Source organism: Parambassis ranga, chromosome 14, assembly GCF_900634625.1.
Source record: "Parambassis ranga chromosome 14, fParRan2.1, whole genome shotgun sequence".
Taxonomy (NCBI): Eukaryota; Metazoa; Chordata; class Actinopteri; family Ambassidae; genus Parambassis; species Parambassis ranga.
Window position 1 is genome coordinate 8854380 of NC_041034.1, and position 18758 is coordinate 8873137.

General features: G+C 40.6%; 1 protein-coding gene across 1 annotated transcript in view; it reads left to right on the forward strand.

Annotated features, from left to right (window-relative positions):
* Nucleotides 1–15115: 15115 nt before the first annotated feature.
* The window catches only part of rtn4rl1a (reticulon 4 receptor-like 1a), an 82295-nt gene continuing 78652 nt past the window's right edge, over nucleotides 15116–18758 (forward strand). The window contains exon 1 of the mRNA XM_028421661.1: nucleotides 15116–15247. Coding sequence (XP_028277462.1) covers nucleotides 15235–15247 — 13 coding nt within the window. The 5' untranslated portion in view covers nucleotides 15116–15234. The remainder of the gene's footprint in view (nucleotides 15248–18758) is intronic.

The following is an 18758-nucleotide window of genomic DNA, read 5'->3' on the forward strand; positions in this document are numbered from 1 at the left end:
TATATCAAAACAGAAAGTTAAAAAAAACGACACACGTGCCGAGGCTGAAGTCTGAACACACACACATTCACACGCACTTCTTGCAAATGAAAGCTGCAGCGTGTCTCTACATGTTTTTTTGGTCAGTATAATAAGTGCACGTTTGGCATACATGCATTAGTATGGTGGCGTGTACATGTATCCATTACTTTAATTACCTTATCACAGCCTAACATGCACTGAGAGAAAAGGAAGTGTGGAGGGAGTGATAACCTTGAGAGAAGGTTTCTCTCCATGTGTTTTCTCTTTGAAGAACTGCTCTGCAGCCCCTCTTCCACTTCTTTTTCACATCCATTCATGCACCAGCACATACAGTATTAGAAACACACACATACTGTACATACCAAACATATTTATGTCCTCTATACAATACATGCAATAGCCTCACAAATGTGTTATTTTATTTAACACAACATCATATTGATTATATTTAAAACAGGATTGATGGTATCACTGCTCACAGGTGGGGCTCTCTCCATGCTGATATCAATTAATGAGGATACTATGAACCATGGGCTCCATTGATCTTTCCCTTTGTCAGAACATTTACATTTGGATTATTACATAATTCTATAGCAGTTCATTTCCTCTGGCTGCAACTCCGGGGACTCATAGCACCACTGTTCATTCTGAAAACCTCCTCTAAAACTTATATTAAAGAAATTCAGGAAATATAATTTCCACTGTATTCAGGTCTTAGTTTGAACTTGGATTCCAACTTGGATTTTCGCTTGGATTAGCAAAACATTTTACCACCAAAAAACAAGAAAAGAAGCTTTATCAGTAAGTGTAAATGCTGCATTGAGACTTAGCATTTTACATCAGCATCTGACAACCATTTCCACCCAACTCCACCCATAAAAACAGACATTTTGCCTCTCACAACTCAGAAGTTTTCCTTCCCTTATGTACATGTGAGAATGATTATTGATTATTGATGATTATAAATCAAAATCAGGCTGTGTTACTTGATGTGATTAGAGATGCCACATCCGAAATTTCCTATGTGGTTAATATATTTGTCAGAAGAAGGCATCAGTGATAACACTTAACATTTCACAAGAAAAGCGTGTGGATTAGCAGTGTTACATCCAGATGCTGCCACCTTATTTAGACAAAACTCACACATTGCATCATTAACAATAATTATCAGCTGTTAAGTGAAATCCAACTCCTGCTACCTCTGGAGGAGACACTTGCAGCTTGTAATTGTAGCATCTTTATCCAATCGTTAACAGGCAGCACATTCTGGTTTCACAAGTTTGATTAGTTAAAATAACAAAAACTCCCGCATCCTGTAGGTCCAATAACTCTCTGACATGTGGATTATAAATTAAAAAAAAACAAATTAAGATCTCTCGCTGCTCCACATTGTCACTCACAGGTCAGACTCCCACTCAAGGGTGTGCGTTCACTTAGAAAGCAGCAGGACATTACCATATCTGCCCCTCACACACATCATCACAACTAATTCCACTTAAAGTATAACATTTACAACCTTGCCTTCTGCCATTAGTGATGGATAAGAGGCAACAAGGAGGGAGGGAACGCTAATAATGATGGCATGCAAAGTCAGAAGGCTGAGAGATGCATGAAATGATGCAGGAGCCGAGTGTGATGAAATGAAAGGGGGCAGAGGGGGGATTAGCCACAGCTATTAGCAGCTTCTAAAGTAATCACACTCATTAGTTGCTATCAGATTGGGTTAGATGGTTATAAAACAAAAGAGAGAGGGAGAGGGGGAGGGAGAGAAGCACAAGGCACACTTTAACACACTTTCCCTGTTTTTTCTGCTTCAGTCTAAAACTACAGGGTGACGTGTGAACATATAGTGTTATTCAGTATAGTAAAAGTATGTTTCCTTGGATAAAAATACATCTACAAACAAATGTAAAGTATGATGTTGTGTTTCGCAAAACTGAGATATGTTCATATTTAAAGTAAAAGCCATACTGACCTGCTCTACTCTTGACACAGTTCTTCTGCTCTCAGGCCGCTCTCACCACCATGGTCCAGCACTCCAGCAGTTTGTGGACTGGTGCGCTGACTCTGCACCGGAGCTGAACATGGAGTAGACAAAGGAGATGGTCCTGACCTTCTCTAGGAAGCAAAGGGAGCTGGCTACAACATCTGTCAGCACAATCCATGGGAAGCCACTAGAGATACTTCCACTCAGATCACTGAACACAATGTGTGAGAAGCAGACACTGACCACTGTCCTCCTGACCACTGAAAGGACAGTTGTTCACTCTGTCACCCCTGTGGCATATAAATGCAGTGAATGTCAAATGTCTGGTTTTCAGTGGGACAATTTTGCTTTCTAAAGGTTTGATCCCAGACCATGTCCTAAACCTGATGTAGCTATCCATCCACCTCCCCCTCCTTTTGTACTACTGCATAATGCTGGCCAGTATGTTGTTGTGGCCATCATGCAAAAACTTTACCATCCGAGTTGTTAATTGTGCTGTTAGACCTTAAATAAGAGGGATCGCTGATACAAAAGCTGACAAGGAAATAAACAGATGAGTCATGTTATCTAAGACATTGTTTAGCTAACAAAATGGGTGATAATCTCAGCGTTTCTTTGTCTAAACTGGTGTTTTATTCTAATTGTGAATCAGCGTAGATGTGGGAATTTGTATAGGAGAGGAGTGAGAGTCCAGATCTGCTGCAGCTGCAGAAAATTTTGGAGTGACTGTGCATTATTATATGACTGCATACAGAGGAGAAGTTGCTGAATTGGTTTTCATTATTAATTTTCACTTTATCCAACAGCGCGGTAAAACATATTGGGACAGGCAGAGAAAGGAGAGACAGGATACATTACAGCTGTATAAAGGAAATGTGAGTTTTCAGTTACAAGAATTGAGCTTCTCATGTATTAGATGTTAGACTACACGTCTTTTTTTTCCACACACAGTATAATTTGCTGATTTGGCTGTCTGGATTTCACTACAAAGGTGTTCATTGATTGATGAGCTGAAACCAGAGTTTATGAAAGATGTAAGAGCTGGCAATGATTATCAATAGTTTGTAAAACAAGTAAAGAACGGGAGCACGTTTACATTGTACCTCTACGTATGTGTAAATATATGTATCTGTGCCATTTTTCACCTCAGAATACCACCCCTCCATTCTCCAGTGCCAATATTGATCAGAAATTCATAACTCACAAGACGAGGACGACAAACAATGTTTTGCACAGGCTCTTCCCTCTGTGAGTAAAATAGAAGTGTCTTGGAGACTGAGAGAAAAAATGAAGGTGTCACCAGCAGGAAAAAGTGCAGGACAACAAAAAGGGGAGGGACAAGTAAGGACTCACTCCTATGCCTACTTTTACCACCAACTGTATTCACAGTTCTGTGTGGAAAACACAGCATTGATTTCATTAAACGTGATACAGATCTGATGCCAGTGCCACAGGGTCAATAAACTGATAAAAGAGGAGACTAAAGACAGAGTGTTTTAAGCCCACTCAGCACTCGAGTCTCTCTTTCTTAGAGTCTCCACACACCTAATTACACTTGATCTGGAGTCCCCGCACTTTTTCTCACACCAGTGCTACTCTGTCTTAGTTCAGCCTTATTTAACCTATTTCACTCTCTGTAGTCAAACTCCATGATGACTACATGATGTACATGTCCTCCAAATGTCTCCTCCGTGAACAAAAACAAAGACATAAAGAGCAGCAGAGTTTTTCCTGCAATTTAAAAATAAGTCTGAACCAAAAATATTTGGTAAAATCAATAATAGCAGCAGCAGCAGCAACAGCTCATGAGTTTATTGGCAAAAACCTAAATGTTACAAAACAAAAAACAAAAGATTTGGCAACAAAAACCAGTAAGGTTATTGGGGAGGCTATTATGTGTTTCGTTTGGTTTAGCTTCTAATTTCCCTGTGGTATTCAATTAAATATTATTTATATATCTCTCCACTTTTGAATTATTAATAAGGCCTATAATTGCTAAAATGTCTGAGTCAAGACTATTATCTTATTATGTAGGAAGTTTTACATTTGAAAATGCTAAACGTGAAGATGTTAAGAGATGCACTGTTGAAAACAATTAGAGCGAGACAACACTGCATTCTGGAAATATTAAGGACTTGCAGAGGAGGAAATGGTGGGTGAGGCTAATTACTGGAGGGAGATGGGAGTTATGTGAATTATAGTTGTTTGCTCTGGTCTGGATATGTAGCTGTTTATGAGGGGAATAAATGTGTGGAGCAGTGAGGGGCCAAATGGTCTCCTGGCAAAGAAGGCACTGTGTTCAGTCGTGGGTGATGGACTGAGCTTGCACACGTTTTCTTGCAGTTTTCATACCAGTAAGATAATTGTGTCGCCTACCAGTCTGTCTTCAGTTTTCCCCTTTAATGGTGACACTGCTGCCCTAAAAGCACTGTTATCAAAAAAATGCTGAAGAAAAGCCAAGAGTAGAGCTGATATTACAAACTGAGACTCAAATCAGATATTTGTTGTTACAATACACACACAGATCTCCAAAGATAGATATCATCAGATTACTACAAGGGAATACTCAGCATAAGTGATAAGTATCATGAGCCATAGACTAGTGCCATTGTCACATTTAAATATTAAAGCCATATCAATATATAATAGTACAGCTCTGAGTCAAAGGTCTCACTGTCCTGCTGCCAGAAATATATTACACATAATAAATAATAAATCTGCAGCTGAAAATGGCCCATCGAATTAAGTGTTGTTGACTTGTAGTAGTTGACAGAGAAAGTGGAAACAATAGATTGATAAGCAGCTTTTTAAACTGAACAGGAGTCTGATAGTGATAGAGAGAGCTGCTAAACTGCTTTTCATTGTTTTTCCCAAACATGACAATAAACTATTCTATTCTATTCTAAATAAAGTACTTAAGCAGCTGAAATAGAAGCCACGGTTCTTTGTCAGTTGCTCCGTTCAGGGAAGAGGCACTAGCTGTCACTATCAAAAAGAGACCCAAAAAAGTTTTTTTGTTAAAGCCAACTTTGGGATTTTTTGCTTAAAGCTAACCACATAGAGGGTGAAAACAGTAGGACAAAGAGAAAGTAAACAGCAAGTGAAAAAACCAAGCGCAAACACACCTGTACTGACCAGTTGATGAGTGAAAACCTACATCATAGTCTAGTGAAAGGGAACCTGGTAAATAAAGTTGTGCCAGAGGCTGCTAAAAAATAATCTAAAACTCACTTTATAGTTCTCTAAAGTGTAGACGAGGTGCTAATTCACTTGAAAGAGGCTGTCAAAACAGACTATAGCTATTGCCAGCTTTATGATAATTTAAAAAATGATACTGCCTCTAGGACTGCAGTGTGTCTACCCCCATTTGTTTTTCCACTAAAGTGACTCGTGCATGTGTCAGTGCGTGGGCAGGAGTATGTTTGTCTGTATGTGCACACTCCAAGGTGAAGGCCAATGGGCTCTCCCACAGGGACCAACAGACGCATACTGCTGTGAAGCTCCACAGTAAACATGCCACTTTGTCTTCCCCCCTCTCCCTCTCTCTCTCTCACTCACACCCTCACTCTGTATCTCATTTCCCCAAACCCTGTAAAACAAGATGGACAGGGATAAAGTACCGCAGGGAGAGAAAGATAAACGATAGGACAAGTGAAAGATATGGATTGGGGAGATAAAATAACTCCTTCATTTGGGGGTCGTCTCAGTAGAATAAAAACAGTGTGTGGGCAGTCCCTGCTAACCTATAGTACCCACTTCAACATAATCCATCAAGTATTTCTGTGTGCAGCTGCGACAGTTTTTCTCCTGAAATGTCGTCGAAGTGAGCTGTTGATTAGACACGACTACGACTCTGCTGTAGTCGACTAAAAATGCTGGTAAGAAAGACATAAATATGTAAAGAAACAAGGCAAGTGAAAGAGTTTGTGTTGTAAGTGAGAGCAGGAAGAGTAATTGAAGAACACACTCAGGATGGAGTCCACAGTGAGGACGCAGTGAAATGTAGGAGAACGTAACTACAAATTTGCTGTGGTTAACAACGCAGTGGTCGATAAGCCTCATCATGTTACCCTTCAGAAGCAAAAAGGGGAGATGGGAGATGGACTGCTTGAGGTGGAGTGTTACGTTGTGTGTGTGTGTGTGGTTGCTCGCTGCCACAAATGAAAGCAGAGGAGAAGACGTACAAGTGTATGAAGAGGGAAAGCAGAACAGGAAGCAGACCTTTCAGCTGAAAAGGTCGTCTAAATAGCTCCAATTTTCAAGCTAATCAGAGATTGACGGGGTGGACACTAATCGGCTGGTCAGAAGGTTGTGAAAGGTCACTAAAAGGTTAGAAAGGTCAGAGCAGCCGGGCACAGATCACCTGTCCATCATCTGTGCGAGTGACCTATCCTTGCAAGGTGAGCGAGAGAGTGAGACAGAGACGAGTTATTAATGTCTCTGTGTTGAGTACATTCTGCTTAGGCAAGAGTAACACAGTATTTACTTGATGTCGGCACAGCTCATCTGGTCAGGACTGAAATTAGCCTCATAAGAGGAGATAAGAAGAAGGGAAGCGAGTAATTTATAGCAGCAGAGCAGGATTGTTGGAAAGACAGATGGAAGGGCAATGGAGAAAATATGTTTGCAATTAATGGAAGGCAGAAGACGCTCTCACTGAACTCTAACATACGTCTCTCACAAAACAACAGCATAAAAAGCCCTTCAGCAATTTTGCATGGAAGATAGAGGAATCTAATATGAGATGGACAAAGATTGAAATCTGAAACACAATCCCTGATGACCCGCTTCAACTCCGTTACACAATAAACAAAGGCTGTAATTCATGAGGAAGACATTTCCCTGAAAGACAATATGAAAAGCCTTGTATGATCCGAATGTGTCTGACATTTCACCGTATTTACTAAAGATTCTGATTGTTTACCCACCGATTGGCTTTAATCATGGAATACAATTCTCAAACAATGGCTGGTTACCTGCCAGATGTAGCAGTAAGTCGATAATACTAAACAACATCTGGCAGATGAGTGACTGCACAGACAGATGGTGGGTGACCGGCGTTGACCTCAAAGCCAGGAGAAACACCACGTGTGGCGAGGAGGAACTCACACACAAAAATCAAACTCGGTGTTGTTTTAAAGCGTTGTGTAACTGCGGGTCTTATTTTGATAGAAAATATCTGTCAACAGGAGGTGCGGATGTCATGAATAAATGGATGAGATGATCTGTTTGTTTTATGCGAGAAGAACTTTTTTTTTTCTTCTTCATCAGGTACAAAGACGTGGATGTTTAAAGATCCCCTGCAGACATCCTTTAACACATTTAAATATACGCTGCTCTGAATAGCAGTTAGTGTCTGATAAAAAAGTTTCATAAGAAAAATCTTAAAAGCACATCAAGTTTTCATAAATATGTGTGTATTATGTGTTTGTGTTAGATAAGAATTGGCTTCAATATAGGGCTGCAACGAACTAATATTTTGATAATCGAATAGTCGCAGATTATTTTTGCGATTATTCGAGTAATCGGATCACACGTAAATGTAATAATTTTCCCATACATACGACTGCAGCTAATGAATATTCCAATAGTGGACACCTGCTTTGGACCGCTGCTTTGTCATTGCTTCATCCGCGACCGCCTCCACGCCCGGAGCCGAAACCCTCATGCTTTAAAACTCTGTCTGTGTGTGCCCGCTTACCCATGCCCACGTCTGCCCGAAACACATTGACGACAAGTCTAAGCACTTACTCCGCACCAACAAAACGGCTCAGCTGGGGTTCAAACCCAGGGCCTCTTGCACCCAAAACACAGATCATCCCGCTACGCCACGAGCCAGAGAATCAGCCGCTCTCTCTCGATATTTGATGACATCATTAACGAGTCAATGAATACTAAATTTGTTGTCGATGCATTTTGCCCTCAAATATTACTCGGGTACCCGAATAATCGTTGCAGCCCTACTTCAATACGAGCAATGTTATAAAATGTTGCTTTGCGTATATTCATGTCAGGCTTGCTACCCTGCTCCTATATCCCAATGCTCTGATTGGTCCACTCCAGTGGTCTTAGTAAGCTCTGTAAGCAGCTTCTTACAAGGCTGAATTATGATATATTTCATTAGTGCCCATTTACAGAACTCTCTGTGTATGTAGAGCTAAGGATTGTGAGAATACACCCAACACAGAGGATATGGTGTTCAACATGCCAACAGTGCATTACTGCCTGAAAGTGGAAATAAATGCAGCAAAATTGACAATGAAGGAGGTACAAAAAAAAGAGAGCGAGAGAACATTTTGAATAACAGCAGGAAAGGTCACAGAGAAAAAAAAAACATTAAAACTAAAGTTAAAAATAGACCCAGTTCCTCGGGGTAAAGTGTTTAGTTAACGCCTCCATGTAATCCTGTGTTCTACACTTTTACCACTGTGATCATCTAAAATAAGACTACATATGTCCTATTATCCACATCTGTCAATTATAAAACAATTACGAGAAACGAGATGACCCCGTGCCCTCATGTAGCAAAACCTGATAGCCATCGTAACCTTTCTATATATTTCAATTTTTTCCTAATTATGAGTGAACGCAATGTAATAATGTACATTACAGCATACACTAATCCAATCCTACGCTCCTCACATATCCAACTGCAGATCTCAGCGATCTGCAGATGACTTTTCACATGAGTAAAAGAATTAGCTCACCTTTTAATTACACAGTTAATACTATATACATGAGCTGAGCTACTCAAATAAAGCCTGACCACTGAATACATTATATATATATATATATATATATATATATATATATATATATTACAAACTCAAGTAATTCTTCAAATCTGTCATCATCTTAATTTCATAAAAATATGCAGATTTATTCTAATAGGGCCCAAAAGCACTTTCAAGTATAAAACTGACGTATTAGCCCAAGTATCCAGCTCCCATACAAATCACTTTTCCCTGCCCGACACGCTCTGGATGAGCTGCTGGACTTGAATAATGTTATAAAACACGCACACACGAGAGCTGGATTTTTACATTATAATGCTGCAAATTATTCTACAGATGTATTATAATTATGGAGGAGCACAGAACATATTTTATTGAGCCTCTAATCTTAATAAACATACATATTTGTGACACCGTAGCACAATACAAATAAACACGTCATCGACGTCTAGATGAGTGCAAGTGTTCTTGTAATACTCTTTACACAATCATCTGCTCTTTGCTGCCATTTACAATAGTTTAAGTGCAAAATGTTTACATAAACATGGGTTTTAAAAACAACAGGGTCCTCAGCCTAATGAGATTTGAGAATTGACTCTGGCACTGGAGAGCTGACTGCAACAGTAGACAAAAATGATATATGTTCCTCTGTTTGTACACTAATGAGTACTTGTGGTGTGATATTTCAAGCTTAAAATATGAAAAAAACAAGGCTCTCCTAACCTGGATTTGAGATTAAAACCCTTCCAAATTTTAGGTGAACAAATTATTCTATGACAAAACATTATTATGGTTCAAAACAGCACATTTGAATGCATTATTTTTGTGTTGATTGCAGTGTTTTTTTCCGGTGAGACCTGATTTGGTTCAGGGGCAGCTTTCAAAGCTGTGTAAAAGTTCAATTAACAGTGATGGCATGAGCTGATAAAAGCTGAACTGTTTTTATTTATTTATTTATTTTTTATTTTTTTCACAGAGGGGAATTAACAGATTTGGGGACCAATAGTTATCCTGTGTTTGTACTGCATTAAGACCGACATATACTTTTAAGGATATCACCCACAGTCAGTAGGCAGGTAAAGACAGGACAAAACTGGGCTCTGACATCTCCAGTTTACAGAATTGTTTGTCTTTCATTGTATTCCCACTGACACACTCATAATAATCTTGCACCCCCACACTTGACTGATTAGTGTTCCTCTCAAGACTGTGATTGACATCATATTCATGCTCCTGTTGGTTTTGTTGCACATGTTACAGCAAGTCAGTTTACACTGTGATATTAGTGCAGAGCTGACGAACATCATATAAACCCCAGCTGAGCTTTCATAATCTTATTGCATCTTTGAGCTTGTGAAAACACCTGTGTGGGTGGGCCCTTTCAGGCCCCTTCAGAATGATGAGATCTACACACACATTTACAATGCAGTTCAACAGCAGTACATTAACATTAATGTTCACATTACAAATTATTATTATAGGTTACATTAATGCATTCATTAGTTAATATTCAGCAAGTTTTTCACAGTGCAAACATTTAAGTGCTAATGAGTTCCTGATTTAAATTAACAGAGGAAGCAGCATGATGGATATGGCATGGCACATGATATGATATGATATGATATGATTTATGTTCAGAATTAATATAACACACAGTCATATTAGCTCACATAACTTTAAATACGGACTATACAATAAAGGAAAAATGAATGTGTGAAATAAAATTGCTGTTGAAATGTTTCAGCCTGAACTACAGCTGCTGCTAATGTGGCTGAGAACTGAAGGACCCCTGAGCTTGCCTGCACAGATCTAACTATGCACTCCAGTTTAGTGACAGTGATAAATGGCTAACCATGCATTATCTCATGTTAGCTCTCTGTTGTAACAAGGTGTGTTTTGCCTGCTTGCTAGCTTGATCAGAGACTGGAGGTACCATGGAGACCACAGTCCAGGAAGTGAATACTTATCATCACTGTGCTTTGGTAGATTTTTGTGCTCAAAGTAGATTTTGATTTAATGCTTTTACAGTATGTAATCCACTGTAAGTGTGTAACATACCTGCCGAAACCACACACTAAACTGTGTCTAGCAGGCAAACATAGAAAACAATTAAGCTAGAGCAGCTAAAAGACCAAATAATTATGTGGAGAATTTTCACTAAAATGTTCACAGCAAGAATGTTTTACGTTGGCAATACATACAGTAATGTAGCATTTTTGCACTAGCTTCCAGAGCTGCAGTTCTGTGCATCACCACTTTGGGTTACTTCTAAAAGTAAGTGATTCCCCATAGACTTTGAAGTTTAAATGCCATCAGCAGACAGCAGAATTAAACTTTAAGAGTTGACTGATATAGATTTTTCAGGGTCGTTGTGATACTGATAAACTAGGGGACTGATAAGTGATATGTCTGCATATATTTACATAATATGTGTAATGTAGTAACCGTTTTTTCAATAATTGCAGAAGTTGCACAAATGAGCCAGTTTGTTTTGTGTTTATTAGACTGCAACATTCATTTTACTATATCACATGTTGAAATGTCTGAATTTGAATAAATCCTGCTTTATATAATACGACAGCCTAATGTTCAGTCAGTTAATGTTCTCTGTTAATGTGCCCCAGTGTGCTACAGGACAGAGCTCTGAGCCTATATGGTAGTCTAATGCTTGCACGCAGGCTACTGGTGAATCAGCATCATTGACAGTAAAAACTATGGACAGAGCTTCCGTGACGTCACCCGTTTGTTTCTGAAGAGCGGTTTTGAGTCTCAGTGGGAGGTTCCGGGACGTGATGACCGCCGCCATGTTGGCAGCGTCACGTCAACTAAAATTACGAATATGGACAAAGAGGGGGAGCACGAGCGGGGTTTAGGGGGGGCGGGCGATCGTGGAAGCCGGAAACTCACGCTGTGATACGTCAACTGTCTGTCACTCAAGCGGCAACGCCCATAATTAGGCGTAATTTTAAGTCCGAATACAATTGAAACGAGTGAGTTGTAAAAAAATTCACCCCCCGTACAATTGACACTAGAAGAGAACCTATCATCTGAGACCACAGCGATTTTTTGTACCAGGCTGTAAACATGTTCTTTTCTGCCGTGAAGTCGGCCATTTTAACATGGGAGTCTATGGGAAATTACTCGCTTTTGGAGCCAACCCCCAGCTGTTGCAGCGTGAATTACAAGTTTTGACACTTCCGCATGGGCTTCCACTTTGAGCCCCGAAGGTTGCCGCTTGATCAGCATACATGGTTCTAATAGATGCATCATGCATAGTCTGAGGGCGTTTCACTACAAAAAGGGAAAGGCAACGCTCTGCCGTTTGATTTGTGTCAATGTATAAGCCTTACTATAGAAGAAACCAGACCGCTTCACCCTAATGCAGCATCTTTAGTTAATGTTGAAAGATGCTAAGTGTAAGTTAGGGATCAGTGTAATAAACTGGAAGTTATATTGGGATTACTTGTCATTATAGACAACTTCTGAAATATCTGCTGCCTTAATTTGCATTTGTTAAAGAACACCACAGTTACTCTGGTACCTGTAGTTTTTGTTAGCGCTGATAAGCTGGATTCCTAAAGACTGGAGTGCTGCATCAGAGCCAAAGTAACACATTTAAAAATTAAATTATCTTATCTGCAAATTAAATGACACCAATTATCATAAAAATGCTTAATATTGCTACCAACAATCAGCCGGGCTGACCCCTAATAGACACGTTCATAGAATAGAACTAAAATAGTTTTGGTCTCTGTGCATAATTTGGCTGTTAGCAATGGAAACACTGTCAACAAACAATAAGCTATGATGAATTTTGAATTAAACATCAAAGGATTAACTGTGACATAAATCATAAATTTCACCTTTCATGTATATTTCGATTTACTTTCACTAGAAGAATCAAAGCCAGGTTACAGTCAATCAATTTATGATCCAAAGCCAATCAAATCCAGCCATCAGGATAAATCCTCTCCCAACTCAAACATACTCACACACACACAATACAATCATACATGTTCACATCTGCTATATCATTTCATGTATGTGTTGTAATATATGTACAGTTAAAATATTGAGAAGTATAAGAACAGCAGGAGAGAGACATTTAAAGAGAGCGATCCTCTGATCAAATCAAAATGCACTGTCCCAGGGGAGAGTAAACCCTCCTGGAGAGGGAGACAGCTAAATATAGCAGCGCATGCCACAACCACACAGGACAACATCTGCGAAACACATGAGAAGTTTAATTACTCTTATACGTGTTTGTATAATACAAAGAATTGTAATGATTTTGTTAAACAGTTCTACATTCACACACAAGAGGTCAAAATCATTCAAATTAAAAGGTAGCGTTAGGTATTTGCTGCATTCAGCTTAAAATCAGAAAATCAGGGCTATATGACAGGCTTAGAGAGGACAGGTGGTCTGTTCAGAGCCCTTCAAGCCGTCTTTGTGTGTTTAATTAAGCACAAAGCTCCACAAGACTTTCTCTCTGGTTTACATTCTCTTCTCATGCTGGCTATGTGTTTCCTTCAGGTGATGCTAAAAGGTGTAGCTGCCATCTTGATTAGGTCTTCTTCATCTCTCAGTTCTCATGAGATACAGAGAAGCATGATGATGCCACCACCATGCATCCATAGCTAGATAATGAGCACTGCCAGGAGACCTTTAAATGCCATTAGGCAAACGCCAAGGCTGTCATCAGTCCTTTACGCTACCATAAGTCTCAATAATGGAGTGCTGTGAGATGGTCGTCCTTTTGTAAGGTTCTCCCGTCTCCACAAATGACTTCTTTGACTTGTTAGATTAATCACTGTAGATGTGCTGCTTTGAACTGTGGAACTGTGAAACCAAAACCCAAATTTCAGGTTTGCTCCTCCTAATGATTATATTTGTCATGTCTTCTTCTTCACAGTGGTTTGACCATGGTGGTCTGAGTCATACAGTGTCCCCTAACAGTCTTCTACTTGGACTTCTGTGAAGCACAGATAGGGGATCTGCTCTGTGGGAGCCTTTAATTAGCAATGTCAAAGGCTGTTACCTGAACCTTTTCCTCTGCTACAAAGGTAACTTTTAGTCTTTAATACATCTGGCAGTCCTGATGGACGAAGGTTTCATCAAAGCTTTTGATGATGAAGATTTCTAGATTGATTAACGTATTGGCACAATGGATAGCGGTCAACATGCACAGTCTGGGTGGTGTGGCACATACACAGAGAGATGAGGCAGTGTGTGTTCTGGCATCTTTAAGCATTACAGGGATACAATAGGACTCTGCAGACAACCTTCTCCACCGTCTCCACCTTTCATGTGGTCAGTGCACTGATTGCCCTTCACTCGACCACTGCAGACTCTTTGAGAGATGCTATAGTCACCATACTCTTTACTCTTGCCCCTTTTTATGCTTTAAACACATTAACTTCATGATGATTAAGAGATAAGCAATATTATGAACTTTATACCTGCATCAGCAGTCAACACATATCATACTTGCTTTACTCTGTATATGCTGTGACTTTTTTTTTAAATCATTGAATAATTTGAATATACTTGCTGCTACTGTAGCCTACTTAATTCATATGCGGCCAATAAAGCATTTTTTCCCGGTTTGGATTTGAGAGGCATGAAGACAGAGTGCAAGAATAAATGAGTGAAGAAGAGGAAGGAAAATGTAATTGAGGCTGTTGTAATATTGTTTATGCATCACAGTGGATTGTTGAAATGAAATTGAATTTGGGAAAATGAAGGAGGCATAAGTGAAAGACCGAGAGAGTGCAAGAAATGATACAAAGACCTACAACTGCGCGCACACACACACACACACAGGAGGAGAGAGAGAGAGGGAGAGAGAGAGAGAGACGGTCTGGCTTTCAGTCACATCTCGCTGTGGGAGGGGGATTGGAGCGGCTGCCTCGGAGCTCTCCGGTAACAGAGACAGTGGACGACACTGACTCACACTGACGATCCACACATTGCACGTTAGACTCTACCTGACCTGCTGAGGACTACCACCAAGACAATAAGGAACTTTCTGATGATATTTTTGTGGAGGCTGTTTTCAGTCCGCCTCTCTCCATCACATAAAGTCAGAATGTATGTTAGTGATTCTTGAGCAGCAGAGGGCGGTTAGTTAGAATGTTAGATTTGTGTGTTTGGACGGGACAACGTGTGATTCCTCCACGTCCTTAATAAAAACAACAAGCGAATTAACTTCGGTGTTACCGGGGACGGACCTTCTATGGGCTATTTTTGTCCTTAATTTTATCAACCGACCTCCTCTTCCTCCTCCTCCTTCACCTCCTCTTCCTCCTCCTCCTCCTCCGTCTTCACTTGATAAAAAGAAAACACAGCCACCGAGGAGACAAGTCTACAAGACGTCTGCCTGCCGGCGGTCAAAGGGAATCAAAACAGTCAGCAGCACAGGACTGGACCCGCACAAGGATGCTAGTCCAGCACAGAGACCACTAGACAGTCCAAACAGCCGCTGCCAACATGTTCAGGCGAGGTAAGAGACGTGTTTTTGTTGTTGTTGATGTGCTGGTGATTGCTCTCCTGACTTTTTTTTTTTTTATTGAGAGTAATTTAAAGTCTTTTTTTTTTTAAATGTGTCTGAATGAGCAGTTATGTCTCTCGGCGATGCCTTCAACAACTTAGCAGCAGTCCCCTGTGCTGTCTGGCGGCCCGGGCTGGAAAGGAAATCAAATATTTATCCACTTCATGTAAAAATTATTCTTAAAATAGCGAACCGCTGCCGCAGTGCAGTTTGTAGGACTTGCCTGCGCGAGGATGGCTGGGTGCTGTTGCTGCGCGTACCAGTGTGTGTGTGTGTGTGTGTGTGTGTGTGTGAGCGCGCAGAGAGAACAAGGTTGTTAAACTTTATATTTTATCATTGTGGTAGAAAAAGTTTCACCAGTTTGGACACTTTCTGTTACGGGCGCGCACACGTGGCCCCAGTACGCACGCGTATGGTTAAATTGGCGTGACAGGCGCATGCAGGGTGTTTTGACTCGTGCCTGCAGTCATGGAGATGGTGGCTCGCTCTCTCTCTCTCTCTCTCTCTCTCTCTCCCTCCCCCCCCCCCCCCCCCACTCTCTCTCTCTTCCCCCTTGGGGTCCGCGCGGGCCCAGGTGGAAGCGGTAGCGCCATGAGAATAACAGCACGCGCCCTGCGCCTGCTGTTTACTCTCTGGCAGGCTGACACGCGGCTGTTTTGTGGTGAGAAAATGTATTAAGTTTTACCACAATGACCTTGCCTGTGCATGTGTTGACAGGAAGGCTCAAAAGTGTCTTTACACAGCCAATTTCCCCCCTGTGTGTGTGTGTGTGTGTGTGTGCACGCGAGCGCGCACGTAGGTGTATAATTAGCATCACTATTGAGAGATCCTCAAAAAGCCATTACACAAAACAAACAGCGGTCATAAAATAATGCAAAAATATTAACACTTACATGGTAAAGTAGGCCTGTTTGTGGTGACTCATCTGCCAATCGCTCCCACCCCACCTCCCCTCCTTGATGAACCTACAGTGAAAGCTTGTCAGAGAACTGTTTTGTGACGAGTGCAGTGCACGGCTGACTGAACCCTGACAACATAATAGAAAAAAACATTCTTTAATAGAGACACTGGAAGTCTGTCATTTGTCATTTCAACGCAGCCCAATGCAGAGGAGGCGAAACAGCACACGCATACATCCCAGCACATCATAATCTATTAGTTCACTTGGTTGGCCCGATTCAGGGCACAAGCTGGGCGATTTCCTCATTAAGGGTGGGGACCTAATGGGCTTGACAGAGGGCTGATTAGTGCTGTCATCATGTGTGTGTGTCTGTGTGTGTGTGTGTGTATAACACAGCAAACGAGAGACACAAAGAACTGCTGGCTTGAGGGACACAAGCTTTAATTTTAATCTTCCTGTAATTTCAGATGGATAGCACCCACCCGTACACCCACCCAGCAGCAAACACACAGCAGTGCTGGATGATGTGTTGTTTTGTATCTCCTCCTACAAATATGTGGCTGTCACTCACAATAATAAAATTCAGAGTAATTGTGCAGTCTGTGTGAGATACAGTTATCTATGTCTGTCACCTTTACCCACAGTATCTCTCTGCAGTGGGATAAAACAAGAGAGGGGGAGAGCAGAGAAGGAGGATAAGTGTTTTTGTGTAATGAAAACTCCCTCTCTCTTGTCTGTCTCTCATTCTTTCTCTATCTCTCTGCTTGGCCAGCTCCACGCTGCCAGCCTCAGTCTGAGAGAAGAGAGGCCTGGCAGGCTGATTGGCTGCGAGCTGGCTGGTTTGGGTAGCTGCCGAAGCTTTGTATCCCAGCTTGTTTGAAGCTGGATTTGTTTCCCTTACTCGACTTTGCCTTCGTCTCCCAACTTCCCACTTGTCTCACCATTTATCTTCAGTTTTTCACACTGAAGCTGCAGGAACCAAAACATGCCAAACCCTAAAATTAAATAGATATATAAATAAGAACTAGACACACCCAAAGAATTTATAATGCTATGCCACAGCCTGTAAACATGAAACAATACTGTAGGATCACACATTTGTTTATTACTTACAAACCTGGTTATTATTTTCTCAATTAGTCAAATCATCTATCCTAATGACAGTCCATTATTGGAATTTAGCTTGAAAAAGAAACGACTGAAATGATCAGGTCCCTCCTGTTTATTTTGACTATATTTTCTTCCTGTTCCATCATGTTAAACCATTCGTTAATATTTATAAATCATTCATGTACACATTAGCCTTGTTATTTTGGAGATGTGCAGTGCAGCCCACGCTCATTTTATTTTTCTAAGGAGCATTCATCTGCTTTTTATTTTTAATATATTTTCTTTTGGGAAATTGCAGATCAGCCTTTTGGCATTTAATACACAATTACACTTGCAAAGCGCAAATAAACCTGTGAAACCATTCAGTGCCAGGCGCAAACACTAAACAAGCACAATTAAGAAGAAAACAGAATATGTGGGGGATTTTCTAATTTAGAATCCCGACTGGTGCATCAGTCAAACAAAATACACCCCAATCCAAAACGTATTTGGGTTTTATAGGAATGACTGGAAGATGGCAGCAAGATTCTGAATTAATAGGTTTTTAAATGAAGGTTGGAATGCAGTGATAAATGAATCCAGTGATTTGGAGAACATGTTGGTTGAATCAATCAGTGAAATTATGATTAGTCCACATAACGCTGTGCTGTGTCGAAAAATCTGTCAAAAAATATTAGTTTCACTTTAATTGAAGCTGTTTGCTGATGCGGTTTTCTAAGAAGAATCCAATCCAGCCTCACACTACACTAGTCCACAGCTCAAACTGATACCTTATGTAATTCTTTGCTATCAGCTTAAGACAACAAAGATGCACCAATTTCACCCAGGAGGCTTAGGTGTACACAGCATGTACCAATATGTACCTTTAAGTTTTGTCTCCAGTCACTGTTGACTTTTGCAGTTTTGTTTCTCTTTCCTGTGCTGCTTGGTTGGCAGTTTGGTTTAAAATACACTCTTTTGCAGCGTTAACAGTTGCCAGGTCATGAGTCCTTCCCCCCAAACAATACCCCCAAAACACATTCTCCTTACTTTTTCAGAAACTTTTATTGTGAAATTTGCTGCATCATCACCCAGGCAGCAAAATCACACAACACAACATAACAGTCCAAATTTATGGACATTTATGTGCACAACACATCAGTGATAATGATATGCTCGGGAACTGTAAGTCACGCCGAATCTTTATCTGTATTTAACATGTCTGATGGCTCATGTCTCTCTAGGCATCTCCAGCCTCTGATTTACTACAGTAACTGAACAGCATTACATAGGTGGTTTGGATGGATTTTGCGTCAGTGTTACTTTCCCTCCCTTTCTTCCCTTCTTATCATTAATGATTTCCCCTCATCATTCCCACTCCGGCCATTGCATATACTGTAATCCACACAAAATGTGGAATATCTGGAGTACTTTAACATTCTGTGATATTACCTTCAGCAATGATAAGCTATA